General features: G+C 45.6%; 1 protein-coding gene and 1 long non-coding RNA gene across 4 annotated transcripts in view; one reads left to right on the top strand and one right to left on the bottom strand.

The window, feature by feature from the left end:
• Positions 1-6089: 6089 nt before the first annotated feature.
• Positions 6090-23127, top strand: LOC122928489. The gene is made up of 3 exons (XR_006387889.1): positions 6090-6597; positions 12834-12942; positions 21113-23127. It is a non-coding gene; the product is annotated as an uncharacterized LOC122928489 (long non-coding RNA).
• DCP1B (decapping mRNA 1B) overlaps positions 17157-23133 on the bottom strand; it is a 35040-nt gene continuing 29063 nt past the window's right edge. For 2 of the 3 annotated variants that reach the window (XM_044281367.1, XM_044281368.1), the window contains 3 exons: positions 20417-21151; positions 20019-20253; positions 17157-18033 (listed from right to left, as the gene is read on the bottom strand). In XM_044281367.1, coding sequence (XP_044137302.1) covers positions 18026-18033; positions 20019-20253; positions 20417-21151 — 978 coding nt within the window. In that variant the 3' untranslated portion in view covers positions 17157-18025. Of the gene's footprint in view, positions 18036-20018; positions 20254-20416; positions 21152-23133 lie in introns of all 3 variants that reach the window. The other variant, XM_044281369.1, reaches the window with a different exon arrangement.

Genomic DNA, 23133 nt, shown 5'->3' with positions numbered 1-23133 from the left:
ATGTGCTGTACATAGGACACGTGATCCTAGCCCGGTTTTAACCCACAATGTTCACGAGTTGCACCTATGCAGTTAGGCAGCCTTGGACGCAGACAGCTCACAGTGCCGGAGGCTGCCTGACTGCGCAGGCGCCACTCCCATTAATTGTGGGTTGAAACTGGGATAAGATCACGTGATCTTGGAAGTGCCCGCAACATACTTAGACCATGGAGAGCAGCGCTCGTCCGGTTAGGTAAAAAAAAAAGACAAGATGAGATTAAAAATAAATAAAACTGAATAACCCCTTTAAGGGTCCATTCACATGTCCGCAGCCACGGACAAGAAAAGGCATTTCTATTATAGTGCCAGCCATGTGTGGTCCGTAAAATGCGGACATGTAAATGGACCCTTATTCGATTGAGCTGTGGCTGACAAAGTACAAACTGGTGCTTGGTCAATGATCACATAACCAAGGTATGCACCCTTTATTTTGGGCTCTTCAGCAGGGTACATGTTGAGGCAGGGTCACAATATTACTGGGTGGCATCTCCTCTTGCTGTGATACAAGCTGCCTCTGTGGCATGGTATTAGTCGTACAGATGCAGGATATCCTCCTGTGGTATTTCATTCCAAGCTCTTTCAACTGGGACCCATAGAGCAGCCAAGGCGGTTACTGCGCTTGGCAGATGCATTGCCCCATCCAGTCCCAGACATTCCTGATGGAGGAGAGATCTGGTGATCAAATTGGACAGGGGAGCTGCTGGATACCCTGAAGGGCAGTGTTTAGGCCGGGCATTGTATGGTGGACGTTATCGTGTTGGAACGCCACATCTCTTGAGTCAAAAAAAAAGGCAGTAGACCGGTTCCATGATGTCCTGGACATACTGAAAGCTGGTCAACGTTCCCTACTCAAATACCAGATGGGAATGACCATGGTAGCTAAAAGTGCCCAGACCAGACCATGACACCTGGTGTTGGTCCTGTGTCTGCACTATCCATGATGGCAGTAGGCACTCTCCATCAGAGTCTAAAATGAAGAGTGCACCACCTTGGTTGTGTGATCATTGACCAAGACCACAAGCAGTTTATGCTTTGTCAATCTCAGCTCAATCGCATTGTTTTCTACGTAACATAGTAACATAAGGCCGAAAAAAGACATTTGTCCATCCAGTTCGGCCTGTTATCCTATAAGTTGATCCAGAGGAAGGCAAAAAAAAACTGTGAGGTAGAAGCCAATTTTCCCCTCTTTACCCTGGGTTCACACCTGAGCGTTCGCGATGGAGCGCTCTGTATGCGCGATTGTACTGGCGTTTGCAATCGCGCATACAGAGACAAGCGAACGACCATTGTCGCGCGTTCCCGAAAGTCTATGTATGGGAACGCTCGACAAGACGCCCCAAAGAAGCTCATGTACTTCTTGGGGCGTCGGGTGTTTTACAGCACGATCGTACGCCCTATAAAACGCCCAGGTGAGAACCATGCCCATAGGGAATCATTGGTTTCTCCTTGTTGAGCGTTTTACAGCGCGTAGGAACGCGCTGTAAAACGCTCAGGTGTGAACCCAGGGTTAGGGGAATAAAAAATTCCTTCCCGACTCCAATCAGAATAACTCCCTGGATCAACGACCCCTCTCTAGTAGCTATAGCCTGTAATATTATTACACTCCAGAAATACATCCAGGCCCCTCTTGAATTCCTTTATTGTACTCACCATCACCACCTCCTCAGGCAGAGAGTTCCATACTCTCACTGCTCTTACCGTAAAGAATCCTTTTCTAGGTTTGTGTACAAACCTTCTTTTCTCCAGACGCAGAGGATGTCCCCTCGTCACAGTCACAGTCCTGGGGATGAATAGATGATGGGATAGATCTCTGTACTGACCCCTGATATATTTATACATGGTAATTAGATCTCCCCTCAGTCGTCTTTTTTCTAAAGTGAATAACCCTAATTTTGATCATCTTTCAGGGTACTTTAGTTGCCCTACTCTGGACCCTCTCCAGCTCTGCTATGCCTGCCTTGTTTACAGGAGCCCAGAACTGTACAAAGTACTCCATGTGTGGTCTGACTAGCGATTTGTAAAGTGGTAGGACTATGTTCTTATCACAGGCATCTATGCCCCTTCTGATGCAACCCATTATCTTATTGGCCTTGGCAGCAGCTGCCTGACACTGGTTTTTGCAGCTTAGTTTGCTGTTTATTAAAATTCCTAGATCCTTTTCCATGTTAGTGTTACCGAGTGTTTTACCATTTAGTATGTACGGGTGACTTGCATTATTCCTTCCCATGTGCATAACTTTACATTTGTCAGTGTTAAACCTCATCTGCCACTTATCTGCCCAAGCCTCCAATCTATCCAGATCCCTCTGTATACTGTCCTATTCAGTGTTAATTACTTTACACAGTTTGTCATCTGCGAAAATTGATACTTTACTATGCCAGACTTCTACAAGATCATTAATAAAGATATTGAAGAGAATAGGGCCCAATACTGACCCCTGAGGTACTCCACTAGTGACAGTGACCCAATCTGAGTGTGTACCGTTAATAACCACCCTCTGTTTTCTATCATTGAGCCAGTTACTTACCCACATACAGACGGTTTCTCCCAGTCTGAGCATTCTCATTTTATATACTAACCTTTTATGTGGTACAGTGTCAAATGATTTGGAGAAGTCCAGATATACGACATCCATTGATTCGCCGCTGTCAAGTCCAGAACTTACCTTCTCATAGAAACTGATTAAATTAGTTTGGCATGACCGATCCCTCACAAAGCCATGCTGATATGGCGTTATTTGCCTATTTCCGTTGAGATGCTCTAAGATAGCATCTCTCAGAAAACCTTCAAACAGTTTACCCACAACAGATGTTAAACTTACCGGCCTATAGTTTCCAGGCTCTGGTTTTGGACCCTTTTTAAATATTGGCACCACATTTGCCATGCTCCAATCCTGTGGGACATTCCCTGTCAGTATAGAGTTCCGCAAATATCAGAAATAAGGGTCTGGCTATGACATTACTTAATTCCCTTAGGATACGGGGATGTATGTCATCCGGTCCTGGCGATTTGTCTATTTTAATCTTTTTAAGTCACTGATGTACTTCTTCCTGGGTCAGACAGGGCACTTTTAATGGGGAATTTATTTTTGCATTCTGCATGTCATCTGACCGTTTATTTTCCTCAGTGAATACATTGGAGAAAAAAATATTTAACAGCTTTGCTTTCTCCTAGTCGCTCTCTGCGACTCCCCCCTCATTACTCTTTAGAGGGCCGACACCTTCAGATTTATACTTTTTAACATTTATATAATTGAACATTTATATAAAGAACATTTTAGGGTTAGTTTTACTCTCTTTGGCAATTAATCTCTCGGTCTCTAGTTTGGCCGCTTTTATTTGTTTTTTACATGTTCTATTTTTTTCCTTATAGTTTTTCAGTGCTTCCCTACTACCCTCCTGTTTTAGTGATTTATATGCTTTCTTTTTGTCATTTATTGCTTTCTTTATAGTTCTATTTATCCACATTGGTTTCTTTTTGTTCCTTAACCTTTTATTCCCACAATGAGATTTTAGGATGCTTTTAAAAATATCACATGTTGTGGCTGTATTTTTATTTTTGAGGACTTTGGCCCAGTTAGTTAGGCCTATGGCCTCTCTTAGTTGGCTAAATGTAGCTTTTTTGAAGTTTGGTATTTTTGTTCCTCCCTGTAGAAACGCTCTTTTGAATGATAATTGGAAGGTTATTACTTTATGGTCACTATTTCCCAGGTGTCCCCCAACCTGCACATCTGTTGTTCTGTCAGGTCTATTGGTTAATACTAAGTCCAGTATGGCCGTCCCTCTAGTCGGGTCCTGAACCAGTTGGGAAAGGTAATTGTCTTTGATTATTGCCAAGAACCTGTTTCCTTTATGAGATATACAAGTTTCAGTTTCCCAGTCTATATCTGGGTAGTTGAAGTCCCCCATAATAACCACCTCATTATGATTTGCCGCCTCGTCTATCTCGTTTAGTAGTAGATTTTCTGCGGACTCTGGTATATTAGGTGGTTTATAGTAAACTCCTATTAGTAATTTATTATTGTTTTTAGCTCCATGTATCTCTACCCACAGTGACTCCACATGTTCATTTCCCTCACTTATATCTTCTCGGACTGTGGGCTTTAGACAGGACTTTACATAAAGGCAGACCCCTCCCCCTCTCCGGTTTTGACGATCCTTTCTAAACAGACTGTAACCTTGTACATTAACTGCCAAGTAATAGCTATCATCCAGCCATGTCTCAGTTATTCCCACTATGTCATAGTCCTCCTCACACATCACTAATTCCAGTTCACCAGTTTTATTAGTCAGGCTTCTGGCATTAGTATACATACATTTGAGATGTTTATGTATATTTTTTTACCCTACTGTTGAGGAAGGGTTGAGACACATGCATGTATATACATACATGCATGCATGCATGATCTATATGCATGCATTAATCACTATAGGAGGATGTGCGCAGATGTTCCCAGCATCTGCGCACGTCTGCCCTTGATGGCCCACGGAGGCTCATGCAGACCCCTGTGGGATATATGTGCCCCCTTATGATATGAAGGGGCTTGTGCCCCCTTATATAATCTGTGCCCCCTTATGTCCCTAATATTAATGTATATACATGTGTATGGATGTGCCCCAAGCATCCATACTCATGTATATTATACAAATACCCCCCTACGTGGACCCAGATGCATCAATGTGAATGTGCCCCAAGCATTCACATTGATGTAACCTGAGTGAAGGCGCCAGGATGACCGGACAAGGTTCGGTCATTCTGGTGACCTCAAAGGATTCAAATTCTAATGAATTTGAATCCTTTTGTTCTAATTATCTGCAGCCCTGCTGGAGATAATTAAACATAATAGAGAGAGAGGAGACACCTCCGCTCCCTCTATTATGTGCATTCCGGCATCGCAATTACCATTGCGATGTCCAGAATGCCGAGAGCTACAGGCGGGAGATCAAAGGATCTCCCGCCTGTCTGCAGCGCATCCCCGATGTGCGGGCCGGCGCAGTGACGTCATATCACTGCGCCGGTCCACGTGGATGATGGGGGCGCGCGCGCGCCCACTGGTGGGCGGCACAGCGCGGGAGTGCGGGCGGCCGGGTTTAAATATCCGGCGGCCCGGCACTCAGGAGGGAAGTTAGGGTCTGGGCCCCCACGAGAGCGCGTCCTGCGCTCAGAGCAGGAGAAGGTATGGGCCCCCACGAGGAGAGCGCGTCCTGCACTACAAGAGGCCTGACCGGACCACCCCCCACCTGAAAGGGAGCGCATCCTGCGCTCAGGCCTCCACCGGACCCCTGCCCCGCTAGTTAAGATCGGGACCCCCCCACTGACCTGGAGAGGAGAGTGCACCCTGCGCTCAGGCGGTGACCGGTCCCTCTGAAGAAGAGCGCAATCGGCGCTCAGGAGCGACCCCCCCTGGCTGGACTAAGTATCACCCCCTTATTCCAGTCCCCACTTAACCCCTAACCCCTTTCCATAACCCTGAACCCTTGCCCCTGAACTACCCTGCAGCAGCACTGCCAGTAACCTGTTAACCCCTTCCCCTACTCTGCCCTGCTGTGTCCCTGGACCCTTGCTGTATCCCTGGTTAACCCTTGCAGTTAGCCCCGCTGGTTAACCCCTGCATCCCATGGTTAACCCCTGCTCTGCTGCTCTGTTGAGCATGCAGCTGCTCTGCAAACAAACTGTATCTGTATTTCATGGCCTGCAGATATTAACCCCTGCAGAGCCATTGTGTTGTTTAACCCTCTTGTAACCCCGTAGGGACAGTATAGAGCTAGGCGGGTGGGTTGTTATACTTGTATGTGTGTATTGTATAGTTAGTTTGTGGGTGGAATTTGGGAACGTGTAGTGTAGTTGAGTACTGTATATTTAGTGTTGTGTTGTCAGTATTGCGTGCGTAGTGTATTGTAATAAATACCGTAATATTTGTACCCTTTGTGTAGTGTGTACTTGTTAGCGGTAGTAAGGCGCATGCAGCTAGTATTAGTGTAGTTGATTAGTGTAAAGCATAGCGAAAGTATTGTGTTATTGTTATATAAAGGCAAAAATAGGCGGAGTCTTCACTAGACGGCTCCTCCTATTTAGGAATATTAATTATCGATATTCGCATAATATGGGTGATTAATATTCCCCCTTTACATTGGCGAGCCAGGCCCACTGCGTGGATTTTGCATTTGTTTTTGGTCTTAAGGCTGAGGGTCGCTAGTACTGTGAATTAGCGGGCAGGAGAGACGCAGTCAGCGGAGTGTCTGAGCGTCTAGGACCCAATAATTCGGACAGGAGAAGCGATACTTCCCTTACAGTACCAGAAATAAAACAAAATCTTTTGCAGAGAATCTAATTGTTCTGTGAATTAATATTTTGCTATTTGCTTTGCACGGTCACTACATCGCTCGAGTGATTGCGAGGGAGAAGAGGATACGTCACTGAAGGAGAGCCATCTTCGTGGGAGCAGCGTACAAAGTCAGGCTGGTCGGGAAGAAGCGATCCGGGAAAATGGACTTCTTCCAAGCAGCTGCTAGGACAAAGAGGTACGGCCCCAAGGAGAAGATGGACGCTCATCAAACGGTGAGTATGGACTTCCCCACACTGCAACACTTGAGCAGACACAGCACATTTAATCCCATCCTCCCCACCACATACAAGTCAGCAGAAATGCTGTGGTCCGATTTGTTGGAACAGGCTTGTAGTTATGACAAGCTTTGTGTGAACAAACGGATGGTATTGAACAAGGCCACTAAACCGCTTCAGATGCTAGCCAAACTCGTTCATACGTTTGAGGCTAGCATCTGTAAGCCAAAGGAAGTGGCGCTGGTGTCTCAGTCAACGGAGACATTTCCTCCGGCCGTTCACTGCCAGTGCTGTGCCAGTAATTCGGACCAGGTTTCGGCATTGCGGGCACAGCTGGCGGAGAAGGTGCAGTCTTCTGTTGACCGAGATGCGCAGGTGGATAGGATACAGTCACAGTTAGTAGAGCTGCAGTAGCAGAACTAGGAAATAAATTGAGGCTAAGTTGACCCAGTCTAATACTGAGGTCAAGGCCTTCAAGGAGCAGACTGCCTCTACTAATGTGACGGTAGCCAAATTGAAGGCTCAGGTTGCTGTAAGCTCCCAGATAATGACTGGCATGCAACAGGTCATCACCAAGTTGATGCCGGCCCTTTTCTTTTCCTGTGACAGGCCAAATCACCAGACCAAGCCTGTCCAGACTAACAGAGATTGTTCCCTGACTTTGGGGAAAAGAAACATCGTGAAAAGTGCCTCCCTGAAGATGGAACAATTCAGGGAGCGCGGTTGCAGTGTGGACGGACCTAAGCCACACCGGGCAAACATCAAATGCTTTGCTTGTGGTGGCTTGGGTCATATAGCGAAGCACTGCAAAACACACAGGACAGAAAGCCCAATCAGGTGCTTCAGGTGTGGGAACAAAGGACACATTGCAAGGAATTGCCCTTGTGCAAGTAATTGCAATGTGTCCAGTGATGGGATTTAGGTAACAAATCGTGCAGCGGGGTCTAGTCAGTTTGGCCATAAAGGGGTTACCTCTCGGCAGCATCATCAGCTGCTGAGGGGCCAGAGTGGCCAAGCTAGGCTAGGCAACATTTGACACCCCCTGTACTATTTGTTACACCGTTTGTTCCCTGTACATGTCCATGTTGTGTGTTTTTGTTGTCCATTGTAACATTCTTCTTGATGTTGATGGTGGTCCTTGTCTATGAGTGTGTTCCACCGGGCTGATTTATGTAGTGTTGTAATGTCCCGTCTGCTGTCTTGTTTCATTCTGTGTCCCCTAGGAGTGGAGCAGTGTTATACTGTGGATCGAGAACGTATAGGTTCGCGAGCAGATAATATCACACGGGAAATCCTGCTGGTCGGGAGAAGGCATAAGGACCTTCTTCATGCAGCACACAAAGGATGATGTGATATTATTCTTGGCAACCAGGGTCTCAGATCGATACAGATAACACTGTTGTGCTCAAGGTTTTCGGTAGGGCTGTGTTGCGCTGGGGACTGGGGCGGACAGACAACATTGGTGTAATGTTGTGCTGCGCACTTAATTCTAGTCCGAGCAGGTAGCACAGCTCTGATGGGGATTGGACGCAGAGTGTTTGGCAGCAGAGTGTGGACTGTGTTCTTGTGTTGTGGGGTCTTGGGGAGCCGGGGCATGCCTATGCCGTTGGTTCTGCGGTCCTCCACAAGATGGGATCACAGGGGGAAATCAGCCTGGGTACACATGAGTGGACAGGGATGCGGTGCCATCAATAACAAGATGGTGCTTTGTCCACAGAACTCCAGTTATCCTAACCTAGTAGGGTGGCCATCCTTATCTGTTGGTGCAGAGGGATGTGTAGCAGAGGACGCGCTCCTCTGAAGGTAGGGTGTTCAGACACCAGTGTTGGGATAATGAGGAGTCCTGTGAGACAAAGGGCAGCCCAATACCTTTCTCTACCCATGGGTCAAAGGTATTGGTGCTGGGATTTTTTTGTACATTTAACTGCACCGTTAGGGGAGAAATTCCCCTGGGAGCGCCTGGTATTTTCTTCTGCCATAGGTTTTATATGGAGCGGAAGAAAAACCCAGGAGAGGCCACGGAAGAGGCTAGCTATTCCCCCTGACTCTCTTGGGAGGCTCCAGAGGATCCCACTGGATTTTGGCAACCAAGCGACCTCTGCCTAGAGGTGTTCTAGAGATGGAAGACTGTGCCACAATCCAGCGGGGGCATTATTTAAGGCTCTGGAGGAAGATTTGGAGACGTTCGGGTGGAAGAGCATATCACTTGTTTCACCCAGTGAAACTTCTTCTGGTTCTGGTGATCGTCATCTACAGTCGGAGGGTCAAGGGACTTATTGACCAAAATACACCAGAACCAGACAGAACTTTACAGAACTATCCAGAGGAGGAGGCTCAGGACATAACCAAACATTGTTCCTGTAGCCAAATATTATTGTATGGACACACATTGTTTTCTATGAGGGTTCGGGACATATAACCTGTACTACCCTGAAACCCCATAGCACATTGTATTGGATTTTGTTTGTCGGTCGATGGTGTACCCATAGACACTCTAGGTACAAATGTGTGACAGCCCAAAACTCGCCCAACACACTGCGGTGAGCTATCATTTGACTGTACACATTTGTATCCTATAGTCGTTTCCCATTGACACAGGGGTCTACGACCTACCTGTGTCTTTGGAGGTAGAGAGGAATGCCAGGTTGCATGAGTCTCTATGGGTACACACATGTAATGGAATTTGTCCTTTTGTTCTAATTATCTGCAGCCCTGCTGGAGATAATTAAACATAATAGAGAGAGAGGAGACACCTCCGCTCCCTCTATTATGTGCATTCCGGCATCGCAATTACCATTGCGATGTCTGGATGCCGAGAGCTACAGGCGGGAGATCAAAGGATCTCCCGCCTGTCTGCAGCGCGTCCCCGATGTGCGGGCCGGCGCAGTGACGTCATATCACTGCGCCGGCCCACGTGGATGATGGGGGCGCGTGCGCGCCCCCTGGTGGGCAGCACAGCGCGGGAGTGCGGGCGGCCGGGTTTAAATATCCGGCGGCCCGGCACTCAGGAGGGAAGTTGGGGTCTGGGCCCCCACGAGAGCGCGTCCTGCGCTCAGAGCAGGAGAAGGTCGGGGCCCCCACGAGGAGAGCGCGTCCTGCACTACAAGAGGCCTGACCGGACCACCCCCCACCTGAAAGGGAGCGCATCCTGCGACCCCCCCACTGACCTGGAGAGGAGAGCGCACCCTGCGCTCAGGCGGTGACCGGTCCCTCTGAAGAAGAGCGCAATCGGCGCTCAGGAGCGACCCCCCCTGGCTGGACTAAGTATCACCCCCTTATTCCAGTCCCCACTTAACCCCTAACCCCTTTCCATAACCCTGAACCCTTGCCCCTGAACTACCCTGCAGCAGCACTGCCAGTAACCTGTTAACCCCTTCCCCTACTCTGCCCTGCTGTGTCCCTGGACCCTTGCTGTATCCCTGGTTAACCCCTGCATCCCATGGTTAACCCCTGCTCTGCTGCTCTGTTGAGCATGCAGCTGCTCTGCAAACAAACTGTATCTGTATTTCATGGCCTGCAGAGCCATTGTGTTTAACCCTCTTGTAACCCCGTAGGGACAGTATAGAGCTAGGCGGGTGGGTTGTTATACTTGTATGTGTGTATTGTATAGTTAGTTTGTGGGTGGAATTTGGGAACGTGTAGTGTAGTTGAGTACTGTATATTTAGTGTTGTGTTGTCAGTATTGCGTGCGTAGTGTATTGTAATAAATACCGTAATATTTGTACCCTTTGTGTAGTGTGTACTTGTTAGCGGTAGTAAGTAAGGCGCATGCAGCTAGTATTAGTGTAGTTGATTAGTGTAAAGCATAGCGAAAGTATTGTTATTGTTATATAAAGGCATAAATAGGCGGAGTCTTCACTAGACGGCTCCTCCTATTTAGGATTATTAATTATCAATATTCGCATAATATGGGTGATTAATATTCCCCCTTTACACCTACACCTTTCCTTCTGAACTGTTCTAGTCCCTCCTTCCATTCCTCCCCCAGTCCCACTACCTTGCCCCCGGTCTCTATGTCTCTATCTTCCCCTCCTATAATGTAATTTCCTTCCCCCCCCAGTCCCTAGTTTAAACACTCCTCCAACCTTCTAGCCATCTTTCTCCCCAGCACAGCTGCCCCTTCCCTATTGAGGTGCAGCCCGTCCCTACGATAGAGCCTGTAGCCGATAGAGAAGTCGGCCCATTCTCCAGGAACCCAAACCCCTCCTTTCTACACCAGTTCTTGAGCCACTTGTTAATCTCCCGCTGCCTTTCTTGTGTGGCTCGTGGTACAGGCAGTATTTTGGAAAATACTACCTTTGAGGTCCTTGCCCTAAGTTTTTGACCTAAATCCCTGAAATAATTTTTAAGAACTCTCCACCTACCTCTAACTTTGTCATTGGTTCCGATATGGACCATGACCGCTGGATCTTCTCCATCCCCTCCCAGTAATCTGTCAACCCGACCCGCGATGTGTCGAACTCTAGCGCCAGGAAGACAGCACACTGTTCGGCAATCACAGTCTTTGTGACAGGTGTTTTTTTTCTTCTCATTTTATTGCATTTATAATTGTCGTATAGAACACATGCTGTAATATAAGATACCCAGCAGGGTAAAATATCAGCTTTATGTCTTATATGAGTTGCTGTAGCATTTTTGCCGTAAAGCAGCATAATCAATAACACTAGTATTCACATTAGGTCGTTATTATAGGGGACTTCAACTACCCAGATATAGACTGGGAAACTGAAAGAGGACCTTTCATGTTTTTTTTTTTTTAGTTTAATTAAATACCTTTCTTTGCGGGGTGATGCTGCCACCCTGCCTATTTTTTTAAAATATCACTCGTACGCCCTGCTGTGCCCCCCCTGCAATTTTCCAGCTCAGTATGTTAATCCTGAGCATTGGTAGCCAGGGAAAAGGTGAGGTTTTTTTTCTCCCTGGCTGTGACGCTCTTCGCTGTGATTGGACTGCGGCACAGCCAGGGAGAAGGAGATGCCCATTGAGAAACCCTGGCTTTTCCTCCTCCCTGTACCAATGCTCAGGATTAAATACTGAGTGGAAAAATTACAGGGGGGCACAGCGGGGCGTACGAGCGATATTTGGAAAAAAAACAAAACAGGAAGGGTGGCAGCATCACCCCGCAAGGAAAGGTATTTAAAGGTATTTAATTAAACTAAAAAAAAAAAAAACATGAAAGGTCCTCTTGAAAGCTGTAGATCTCATAAAGGAAACAGGTTTATGGCAATAACCGAAAACAATTTCTTTTCCCCAGGACCCGACTAGCCGACGGCCATACAGGACTTAGTATTAACCAATAGACCTGACAGAACAACAGATGTGCAGGTTGGGGGACACCTGGGAAATAGTGACCATAAAATAATAACCTTCCAATTGTCATTCAAAAGAGTGTTTCTTCAGAGAGGCACAAAAAATTACAAAATAAAAAATTTGACCAGCTAAGAGAGGCCACAGGGACAATTTTGTCAGAAATAAAAATGCAGTCACAAAATGGGATATTTTTAAAACCATCCTAAACTCTAATTGTGAGAGGTACATACCTTATGGGAATAAAAGAGTAAGGAACGTGAAAAAAATAATAATAATAATTGGGATAAATAGAAATGTAAAGGAAGCAATAAATGACAAAAAGAAAGCATTTAAATCACTAAAACGGGAGAGTAGCGATGAAGCATTGAAAAACTAAAAGGAAAAAAAAAATAGAATATGTAAAAGATAAATAAAAGCATCCAAACTGGAGACAGAGATTCCGAAATAGAGTAAAACTAACCCTAAAATGTTCTTCAATTACGTAAATGGTAAAAAGTATAAATCAGAAGGTGTCGGCCCTTTACAGAGTGATAAGGAGGGAGTTGCAGAGAGTGATGAGGAGAAAGGAAAGCTATTAAATATTTTTTTTTCTCCACTGTATTCACTGAGGAAAATAGACAGTCAGATTACACTCCAGTAAATTCTCCATTAAAAGTGCCCTGTCTGACCCAGGAAGAAGTGGAGCTGCGTTTTAAAAAGATTAAAATAGACAATGGCCGGTACCAGGTGGCATAAGCCTCTGTATCCTAAGAGAATTAAGTAATGTCATAGCCAGACCTTTATTTCTGATATTTATTGATCTCTATATTGACAAGAAGCATTCACAGTATTGACGCTTAGCAAATGTGGTGCCAATATTTAAAAAGGGGTCAAAAACTGAGTTTTTACAAGTTTAACATCTGTCATTGGTAAACTGTTTGCAGGTTTGCGATCTTGGAGTACCTCTATGAAAATAAGTGAATAATTCCATATCAGCACAGCTTCACAAGGGATCAGTCATGTCAAACTAATTTGATCAGTTTCTATGACGAGGTAAGTTCTAGACTTGACCGCCGTGAGTCAATGGATGTCATATCTTGACTTCTCAAAAGCATTTGACACTGTACCACATAAAAGGTTAGTATATAAAATAAGAATGCTTGGACTGGGGGAAAATGTCTATATGTGGGTAAGTAACTGGCTCAGTGATAGAAAACAGAGGGTGGTTATTAACGGTACACACTTAGATTGGGTCACTGTCACTTGTGAGGTATCACAGAGGTCAGTATTGGGCCATATTCTCTTCAATATATTTGTTAATGATCTTGTAGAAAGATTGCACAGTAAAATATCAATTTTTAGAGATGACACTAAGGGTACTTTCACACTGGCGTTAAACTTTTCCGGTATTTAGTTCCGTCCTAGGGGCTCAATACCGGAAAAAAACTGATCAGTTTTATTCTAATGCATTCTGAATGGAAAGCAATCCGTTCAATATGCATCAGGATGTCTTCAGTTCAGTCACTGTACGGTTTTTGGACGGAGAAAATACCGCAGCATGCTGCGGTATTTTCTCCATCCAAAATTCTGGAACAGTTGCCGGAAGGCATTAATGCCGGATCCGGCCTTAAGTGTTCCGGAAAAACAGATCTGTGTGAAAAAGATAAATACCGGATCCGTTTTTCGGATGACAACAGGAAAGACTGATCTGGTATTGCAATGCATTTGTGAGACGGATCCGCCTACAAATGGTATCCTTTTGCATACAGATTGCCAGGATCCGGCAGGCAGTTTAGGCGATGGGAACTGCCTGTCGGAATCCAACAATGCAAGTGTGAAAGTACCCTGAATTGTGTAAAGTAACGCGGAAGAGGACAATATACAGGAAAGATTGGAGGCTTGGGCAGAGAAGTGGCAGATGAGGTTTAACACTGACAAATGTAAGGTCATGCACATGGGAAGGAATAATGCAAGTCACCAGTACATACTAAATGGTAAAACACTGGGTAACACTGACATAGAAAAGGACTTTTTTTAAGGAACGTTTATTCAAAGAAACGGTATGTAAAAGGAAATTCAGTATACAAAGCAAGTAGCCATGTCAAATACATAGAAATTAACCAAACATTATGCAATTGGTCTTCAAAGTAACAGCATTAGTAGAAGGTTGCTTGTGTGTGATCTAGATCAACAAAACAACCCAAAACAAACCAACCAAAAAGCAGAGAAGGGGAGGGAAGAAAAAAAAAAGGGGGGGGGGCTGGGGGGGGGGGGGTGCAACCTTCTAAAAGAAGTAAAAGCTAGGGAGCCAAAGGTCCAAAACCAATTGGGGTTATCCAATACTATAAAAATGTCCCCCATATGCCGGGCCCTCAAAGTGAATATACTTCCTGCGCTGCTCCTGGTTCCCGCACTGACTTGAATGGACAACGGACCCGAAAGTGGGAGAGCCACTGCTGTGACTACTGGGAAAGTGGGAGAGCCACTGCTGTGACTACTGGGGAAGTGGGAGAGCCACTGCTGTGACTACTGGGGAAGTGGGAGAGCCACTGCTGTGACTACTGGGGAAGTGGGAGAGCCACTGCTGTGACTACAACTACTGGGGAAGTGGGAGAGCCACTGCTGTGACTACAATTACTGGGAAAGTGGGAGAGCCACCGCTGTGACTACTGGGAGAGCACATGCTGTAACTGCTGGGAAAGTGGGAGAGCCGCTGCCGTGGCAATTAGGAAAGCAGGGGAAATGAGGTGAGCTGCTATTACTGCTGTGAACATCATAACTATTATGGCCAGGTGTGCACATCCATGGATTCTGGAATTGTGGCACCTAGATCCAGCTGAGGTTAGTGCAGTCCTGCACTGTATACGGTAAATAACGTACAGTGAATGCACCAGTTATATGACGGCTGATCTCGAGGCCAGGATCATGCTACGTCGTCTCCCCAGTGTTTAATGCTGCATTTTATTTAATCAAGCCTGAGCACAGAATGTCTCTAATGGCAGCAATTACATCCCCACTTCTCCTCTAATTAATATTCATTACAAACCCATGTCCCTCAGGACTACTCCTCACATCAGTGGCTAAAGTACCTGATGTGAGTTCTGAGCCAGGGACACAAGCAGTCACTCCCCTGATAGGAGACACAAGCCTGGATACCCCTGGAGGGCAATTTGCAAAACCAGGAACTATATAAATAAATATGATACAGAAAATCCTGGAGATATTCAGCACTACATAGGAACTACCCATCAATGCAAAGAAAACCAAACATCATGGTGTTCCAGAAGAGAAACCTGAAATCAGCCAGCCATCATTCCTATTAGTGCCTGGCAGTCTAGGGCAGGGATGGCCAACCTGAGGCTCTCAAGCTGTTGCAAAACTACAACTCCCATCATGCCCATAGCACCTTTCATTTCTCAGAGCTTCTTTGAAAATGAAATCTGGTTGGTTGCTATGGGAAACAAACCAGTTTTGATAAATCTCCCCCAATATGTCAGTGCATGCCAGCAGACTGAGAGGAGCGTGATATGCCATGGACTGCTATACCCTCACCCTGGATGTGTCCCTATCCCCAGCCCAATTATTTCCCACTTGCTTTGGCAATGCTAATGTGTACTTGGTCCTGCCAATGATGCCTCTTTGAATTTGAAAGATAATTAGATAATTAAATAAAGCAATATGAGCAGATATACTATAAAACTTGCAATAATCTAGAGGTATGGACTAAGATCTGGTCCTGTTGGGTAGTGTGTTGTTGTTCTTCTTTCCTCTTCCTCTCCCTTGGCGCTGTAAGGGTTTATATTTTGAGTATAATTATCAATTATGCATAATATAGCGTATTTTTTTTTTTAGATTTGTGAATCGTGATTTATATTGAATAAAAATATACAATAATTAAAAAAATAAATTGATATGAGATACATAGATTAGAACAGATAGACAAAGATACATATGATAGAGATACAGTATATATAGGAGCATCTATATGATATAGACATGAGATATATACCATATTTTTCATTTTATAAGACACACTTTTTCCCCCCAAACGTGGGGGGAAAATGGGAGTGCATCTTATAAAGTGAGTGGTGCAATTTTTAAATGTCTGACAGCGCGGCCTGCGATGTATCAGTTACAGTAAGCCTCCATCACGCGGAGTGGGAGGAGGGGCTGGAGGCCGGCAACTGCTGTCGCACTCGCGGCAGGGCCCGCTGCAGTCACTGTGCTCCATTACACCCGGCCACGCTCACAGCAGTCTTTACATGTAAAGTCTATTTATTTAATGCACAAGCAGTGGCTCTGGTTTGTTAAACTAGCGTAATCGTCTGTTGTAGTACCCACCATCAAAGCGGCAGGCAGTGTAACGTCACTCACTTGGTCATGCTCCTCCCACTTCATTAATGAAGCTGGTGGAGCAGGAGTGTATCACAAAGCAGATATTCACAGTCGCTGCTTTCACCACCCTCTGGGATATCATAGGGGCGTCCACCTAACCCCCAGATGAGAAGGAACTGTCCAGGATCTGTAGCTCTGCTCCATCTATCTAAATCCCAGATCATGCCCCAGGTCGCAGCAAGACTGATTTCTACTGAAACTCAAGTAGAAGGAGAATCTAGCTACTTCCTTCCACCACAGCACGGACTGATACTATATTACCTTCTGCAGACAGAGTCAATCACTGTCTGTTCAACAGTAAGTGAGATACCAGTGACCTGAGACCTAACTTGGCTGCCAATGGTAGGTGTCAGGTACATTCGGTCTCAAAAACGGAAGGAAGAAAAGGTCTAGGGCACAAACAGCTGAGCTTACAAGAGAAAGAAAATCTAACTCTATAGAAAATATTTTCTTTTCAATTCTGACAATGGCATTTAAAGGGCATCTGCCAGCAGATTTATACCTATGAAACTGGCTGTCCTGTTGATGGGCTCTTGGCAGCTGAAGGCATCTGTGTTGGTCCCATGTTCATATGTGCCCACATGAACATGGGACCAACACAGATGCCTTTAGCTGCCAAGTGCACATGTAACAGGTCAACCAGTTTCATAGGTACAAATATGCTGGCAGATGCCCTTTAAAGCTACACAACTGCCCTCTCCTGCACTGCTGCCTACCTGCCAATCTACATATGAACCAGAAGGATCAGGGTGAACAGATGTATGGGGCCTCTTCCCCATTTAGGAGAAACATTGATAATTCGAGAAGTACATAAGAAACCTGAATAATGTTGAGCAGCAGCATAAACAAAAAATCAAAGAGAGAAGACGACCAATGAATAGGAAAGTTTATTAAAATAGCTTCATGGAAAATGAACTTCCATATCCCAGATTATTTCTGCACAGCAGCTTATACCATAATCAGAACCACAAATAAAATGGTTTGGTGACTCACCCCAGATACTGATGGCTGATAACGCGGAACAAGGTGCTATTCACCTGTTCTGTGGTTGGCCTCTCCCTAACAGTAATGGCTGATAACAGGGAACAATGGATGAAATTCACATGTCCCTACAGTCAGCATCTCCCCAGATACTACTGGTTGATTACAGGAAGGAATACCGTCCTACAGTCAGCCTCTCCCCTGTCTGAAATGGCTAACAACAGAGAACACTAGCTTGTATTCAATGTAAGTGGAGCTCCCCGTAACGCATTAGCTAGATATATCAATAATCTCTATGCAAAAATCTCCTCTGCAGCTGCGCTGTAAAGCATCCATTCTATATACAGCACTCCTATTCCCATGGCGCCATCTAGTGGTCATCGTCTGAACTGTTTTTTTTGTTGGAATCTCTGTCACTCATAAAAGGAAACAAATTTACAGTTTGGGATTTCTAAGAAAAATATACAACAGTCTGTAATTTCAATTTGTAAAATAAAAATATCTACAGCTAAAAATGCTAGCCCTAAATCATTATGCAGTTAAAAAAAAAAATATATATATACTAACAGCCATAAAGATTTTAAAAAACACATTGGAGACGTTGAATGCCACAAAAGTTCTGGTAAAAAGCGTCCATTAAGTTACGCTCATCACTGGAGCAATGTTTTTCCATCGAGGGAATACGAGTCAGAACTTTCTGCCTGTGCCCCCTCTGTTGAGGACGGAGATGTACGCCTCATAGATTGTGTTCAAAAAGTTCTCATCGTTCTGTCAGGGGGAAAAAGGGAGAAACGTTTAATGTAATGAACTCAATGGGATACATTCTGATCTGTTACAAAACAGATTCGTCATCAAAGTGTGAATAGAGCCTAAACAATGTGCAGCGGTTCGCGAATACCGGACTCCATTCCTCTGCACTTATTAAAGGGCTTCTGTCACCCCCCCATTTAACAATTTTCAGCATCAGACATTAGCTATTTGCCAATGGCAGTTGAGTCCATATATATCACTCTTACCTCTCCGTGCTGTAATTTCTTAAAAAATTTTACTTTTCTAATATGCTAATTACTTCACTACAAGCAACTTGGGCGGTTACTTGCTGGTAGCCGCCGCATCCTCGGACTATAAACACGCCCCCTCCTCCACTGGATAGACAGGGCCAGCGAGCGTTCTCCTCCTCCCGTTGGCCCTGTCTGCCCATGAAATTCTGCGTCTGTGCTGTACCGGTCATCATTCAGCGCAGGTGCTCTGAGAGAAGGACGCTTTTCCGCATGTAGGCTGACGTCATCGGCGCAGGCGCACTGAGGAAGGAGCGGGCAAGCGAGCATCCTTCTCTCAGAGCGCCTAGCAGGCGTGGGATTTTATGGGCAGACAGGGCCAACGGGAGGAGGAGAGCACTCGCTGACCCTGTCTATCAAGTGGAGGAGGGGGCGTGATTATAGTCCGAGGATGCGGCAGCTACCAGCAAGTAACCGCCCAAGTTGCCGGTAGTAAAGTAATTAGCATATTATAAAAGTACGATTTTTAAAGAAATTACAGCACAGAGAGGTAAGAGTGATATATATGGACTCAACTGATACTGAAAATTGCTAAATGGGTGGGGTGACAGAAGTCCTTTAAGCTTACAAACCTCTAAGCTTCCACTTGCCACCACTAGGGGGCAATCAATATGCATTTCCCGAGGAGCCTGTCCAGTGACAGCATTAGGCCTCATGCACACGACAGTTGTTTTTTGCGTCCGCAAAAAAAAAAAAAAGAAACGGATGCGGCATTTTTTTGGGGGAGGATCCTTTTTTTTCCACAGATCCCTTGTAATAAATGCCTATCCTTGTCTGCAAATGTGAAAAAAGTAGGACATGCACAATTTTTTTTGCTGAAGGGAAACACTGACATGGAACACAAACGGATGAACTATCAGCATTTTTTTGCTGACCCATTGAAATGAATGGGTCCCCATCCTATCCGGAAAAAAAACGGAACGGAGGCCGAGAAGAACAACTGTCGTGTGTATGAGGCCTTAGACAGCCAAGGTTATTTCAAGCCTGTGTATGGAATAACAGGGCAACAATCAATGGCGTACTATTATAGGGATGTTTTGGGCAGCCAGCCAAAACACCCATCATTATCATTCCCTGGGCAAGCATCCAGGGCAGCGGGGTACGAGTGCCCATGGGTCCCATTCCTGCCGTTCGCTCTCTGCCTATGAGGCTGTATGTGGAGCAGCGCAGACGGCTGTAATGTGATGACATCATCGCGACCGCTGGGTCTTGGGCAACATGATGACATCATTGCATCTGCCTGTGACGATGCATGATATGCACACGCCGGGATAAGGCCACAGTCGGAAGGGGCTTTTTGGCTACATAGTAGAGAGCAGAAGTGAGGTGAGTATTTTCATTTTACTCGTGGGGCACACAGCTTGAGGAACTGCCCAGGGCCTTGGGCCACTTAATCTTCCCCTCTCAACAATGCTCTGAACTAAAGGGGTGCAGCCAAGTCGTGCTGCTTGTTTCTTGAAAAAACTATTGTAATAGTGCACATGTAATATGAAGCTCATACAATACTGTATTCTTTGGTATGACTAGGACAAAGCACTTCAAAGCCAAGGTCCAGTCTAAGGAAAAATGCATCACTTAAAATGACGCAGACAAGGGGTGCAAGTACTGCTGTAGCTGCTGCTACTGGGCACACAAACATTGGGGCCCAGCCTCTTCTAGTTATGCTCCTGATAGGGTTCCTGATTCTAGTCCTACCTGGATGAGGCTGTAACAAGGTCTCCTGGAGCTGGCTCTTGGTGAGGACACTGCTCTGGTTACTGTGTGTGCTCTGAAGGGATACTGGGAAAAGCAGGTTGGCCGTAGCAGATGCTGGTTCTTTAGCAGGATGAGGGGTCTTTATGGCATCACTTGCACTGCTCTGTGTAAACACCGCAGGAGACAGAAGAAGCGATGGGGACACTGTGGCAGGGATTCTCTGGGGTGATATTACCTGCAGGGAGCACACAAACATACACGGCATAATCTAAAACAAAATAATATATATCATATATTCACTGTGTTGCAAAATTCTTTAAAGTACATTGGTCATAAAGGGGTTAACAGGGTACGTTACTCATCTATAAGGACACAGGCATACGCAGTATGGTCATTACCTGGAGCAGTGGATTGTTTGTCTCTCCCAGGGACTTCTCAGTCCACTGTGGTTTCGGTGCACCCTGGGTAACGACTGGGAATTTGGCAGCCAGGGCAGGCTTAGGATTCATCTGCAACTGTTGCTCCTGATGCACCAGATTCAATTTTTTCAAAAATTCTTCAGGAGAAATGGCCCCTGTGGACAGTGGCGGCTGTGAGGGGAGAGGTGCTGGGGCTACGGATACAGGAGTCCTTTGGTTTTGCTGAGAGGGGTCATAGTAATTAAGGGGTGCGCTCCCTATAACTTTCCCTGATGTACACTGTGCGATGGCTGGGGGTCCTCGATCCAGAGGAGGTATATTAGAGTGTTGACCTTGCAGTTTCTGGAGAAGGTAGTCCCCACCACATACATGATCCTGTCCAGATAAAGGGGTGGGGTCTTCCAGCGATAGAAAGAGACTACTAAAGACGTCTCCAGGAGGAATGTTGGCGCCGTTGTAACTATGCTGGTTTTCTGGCACCTCAGCGACGGGATGCAGGTCTGTCCCCCGGACCATCAGCTTCTGGATTGCAGGACACAGCTGTTTATCACAGCTGTCTGTGAACCATGTTGGTGGCTCCTCATAAGATAAGGAGCGCACCACTGTTTGGCGCACTGAGGGGGAATCTTTCTGATCTGCATTTTCAACAGTGTTCTTTTCTGTTTTTCCAAACAGGGTGGTGAGGGATAAATGCTGGGGCTCTGGGTCTGCCAACTGCGAAGAGTAAGAAAGACTGATGAGAAAAAACAACTGAGGAGAACCTGATGGAAATGCTACATTTCTTACAATGAAACGCCAAACTACAGATTATCCCGAGCTCAGCTCAAGGAAGAAAACAAGATTTTTTTTTTTAAGCTTTGCTCAGGTAATTGCATTGTCTCATCCGTCACATGGTGATGAGAGGGATAAGGAACTGAAGTTAATTAAAAGAAAGCTCCTCAGAGACACTTTGTCTAACCGCCCATCTTCTGTGCAGATCCTATAAGAGGGGAGCTGCTGTAAAGATGCATTTACACTGCGCCAACTAGCAGACAATTATCGGGAAGGAAGAGTTCTTCCCCGACAATTGCCTGCTTGTTGGTGGAGGTGAAGCACTGCAATCACCTCCAGTGTACGGGCGGACATGATATGACTACTGCTATCGTTTGTCCTCATACAGATTCATTGTTTCTGGGCAGCAGATCGCTGTTCACACACCAAGATCTGATACCCAGAAATGATGATTGAGGTGTCCGCACCACAGATCATTTCACCCAATGAAGGAGTTTTGTTAATTCATCGGGTGAAGTGCGGAGACTATACATGGACAGATTATCGCGAACAAACGTTTGTTCCTTATAATTGGCCCAACAATTGGGCAGTATAAATGCACCTTAAAAGGCATTGTCCAGCCATTACAATTTGATGACCCATCTTCAGGATAGGTAATCAATATCCGATTGTGGAGTCCAACTCCCAGCACCAGCGCCAATCAGCTGTTTGAAGAGGAAGTGGGGCTTGTACAGGCACCGCTTCCTCTTCAAGATTACACTGCGCTTCTTTTCTCACTTGCAGAGGTGGCTCAGTGTAATTACAATTGCTCATCCCATTCAAATGAACAAAATAAATACTTCTAATTACACTGTGCTGCCGAGACTTCCGAGATGCACACAGTGTAATCTCGTCTTCAAACAGCTGATCGGTGGGGGTGTCGGGAGTCGGACCACACCAATCTGAAGTCATCAATGTGTACTGGCTGCACAAGCTTCCCATGCCTGTTCCTGCTCTAAATCTTTGTCCCAAAATGTCTCTCCTTCATGTCTCCTCCTCCTCCGTGCTGCCTCACATTACTCACCTTTTCATTTTCTTTAGCACCGCTTCCACTATGCTGAACCCCCCCCCCCAGGTTTGAGCTTCTTCCCCACTCGTTTAGCACTAGCATTAAAGAGTTTATCCCATGAATAATTTTCTAATAAAAGTCCTGAGCGTGCTAGTAGAAAATTTAAAGTAATATATATTATCTATAGCACAACAAAAAAATAAATCATAATTTTCTTTTTTTTTTAAATGCTGCTGGGGCAGGCTCTGGACAATATAGTAGTTTGTTCTGGCTCTCCTTGCAGAAGGAGTCTTCCTAAGTATACTGCCATAATGCCGCTGAAGCGGTATACTGCTGAGGGAAGTGGGTGGCTGCATATATCGTGACGCCACCACTGCAGTTTGTAAACAAGCAGGGGCAGGAGGTCCAGACCAGCAGGGCAGAGAACAGTGTCGGACAACACCTACTGCCTAGTTTGCTGGTATCTAAAAATATATTATATCTTGAGTGTTATTAGCAGAATTGTGAATGCAGCTCTGGAGGTGACAGTTCAATACACCAGTAAGAGTTCCAAGATTTGCCCTCCATTACAATGACAAACATTTATAATACACTTTTCTCACACGGAGGACTCAAAGTGAAGGGATGGTTGCATAGCTGTGGTGACTCCACCATATAGGTGCTCATCCCCAATGCACAACACACACTAGGGGAAGTGTGGACAGAAACTGGAGTACCCAGAGGAAAACCACGCAATCACAGGGAAAACATACAAACTCCATACAGATGTTGCCCTTGGTGAGGTTTAAACCAAGGACTCCAGCGCCCCTCTTACCAAACATTCCCTTACATACCCATAAAACACAAATAAAGAAAGCAGACCTGCATGATACATCAC

The sequence above is a fragment of the Bufo gargarizans genome, chromosome 2 (assembly GCF_014858855.1).
Source record: "Bufo gargarizans isolate SCDJY-AF-19 chromosome 2, ASM1485885v1, whole genome shotgun sequence".
Lineage (NCBI taxonomy): Eukaryota > Metazoa > Chordata > Amphibia > Anura > Bufonidae > Bufo > Bufo gargarizans.
This window is presented reverse-complemented; position numbering and strand designations above follow the sequence as displayed.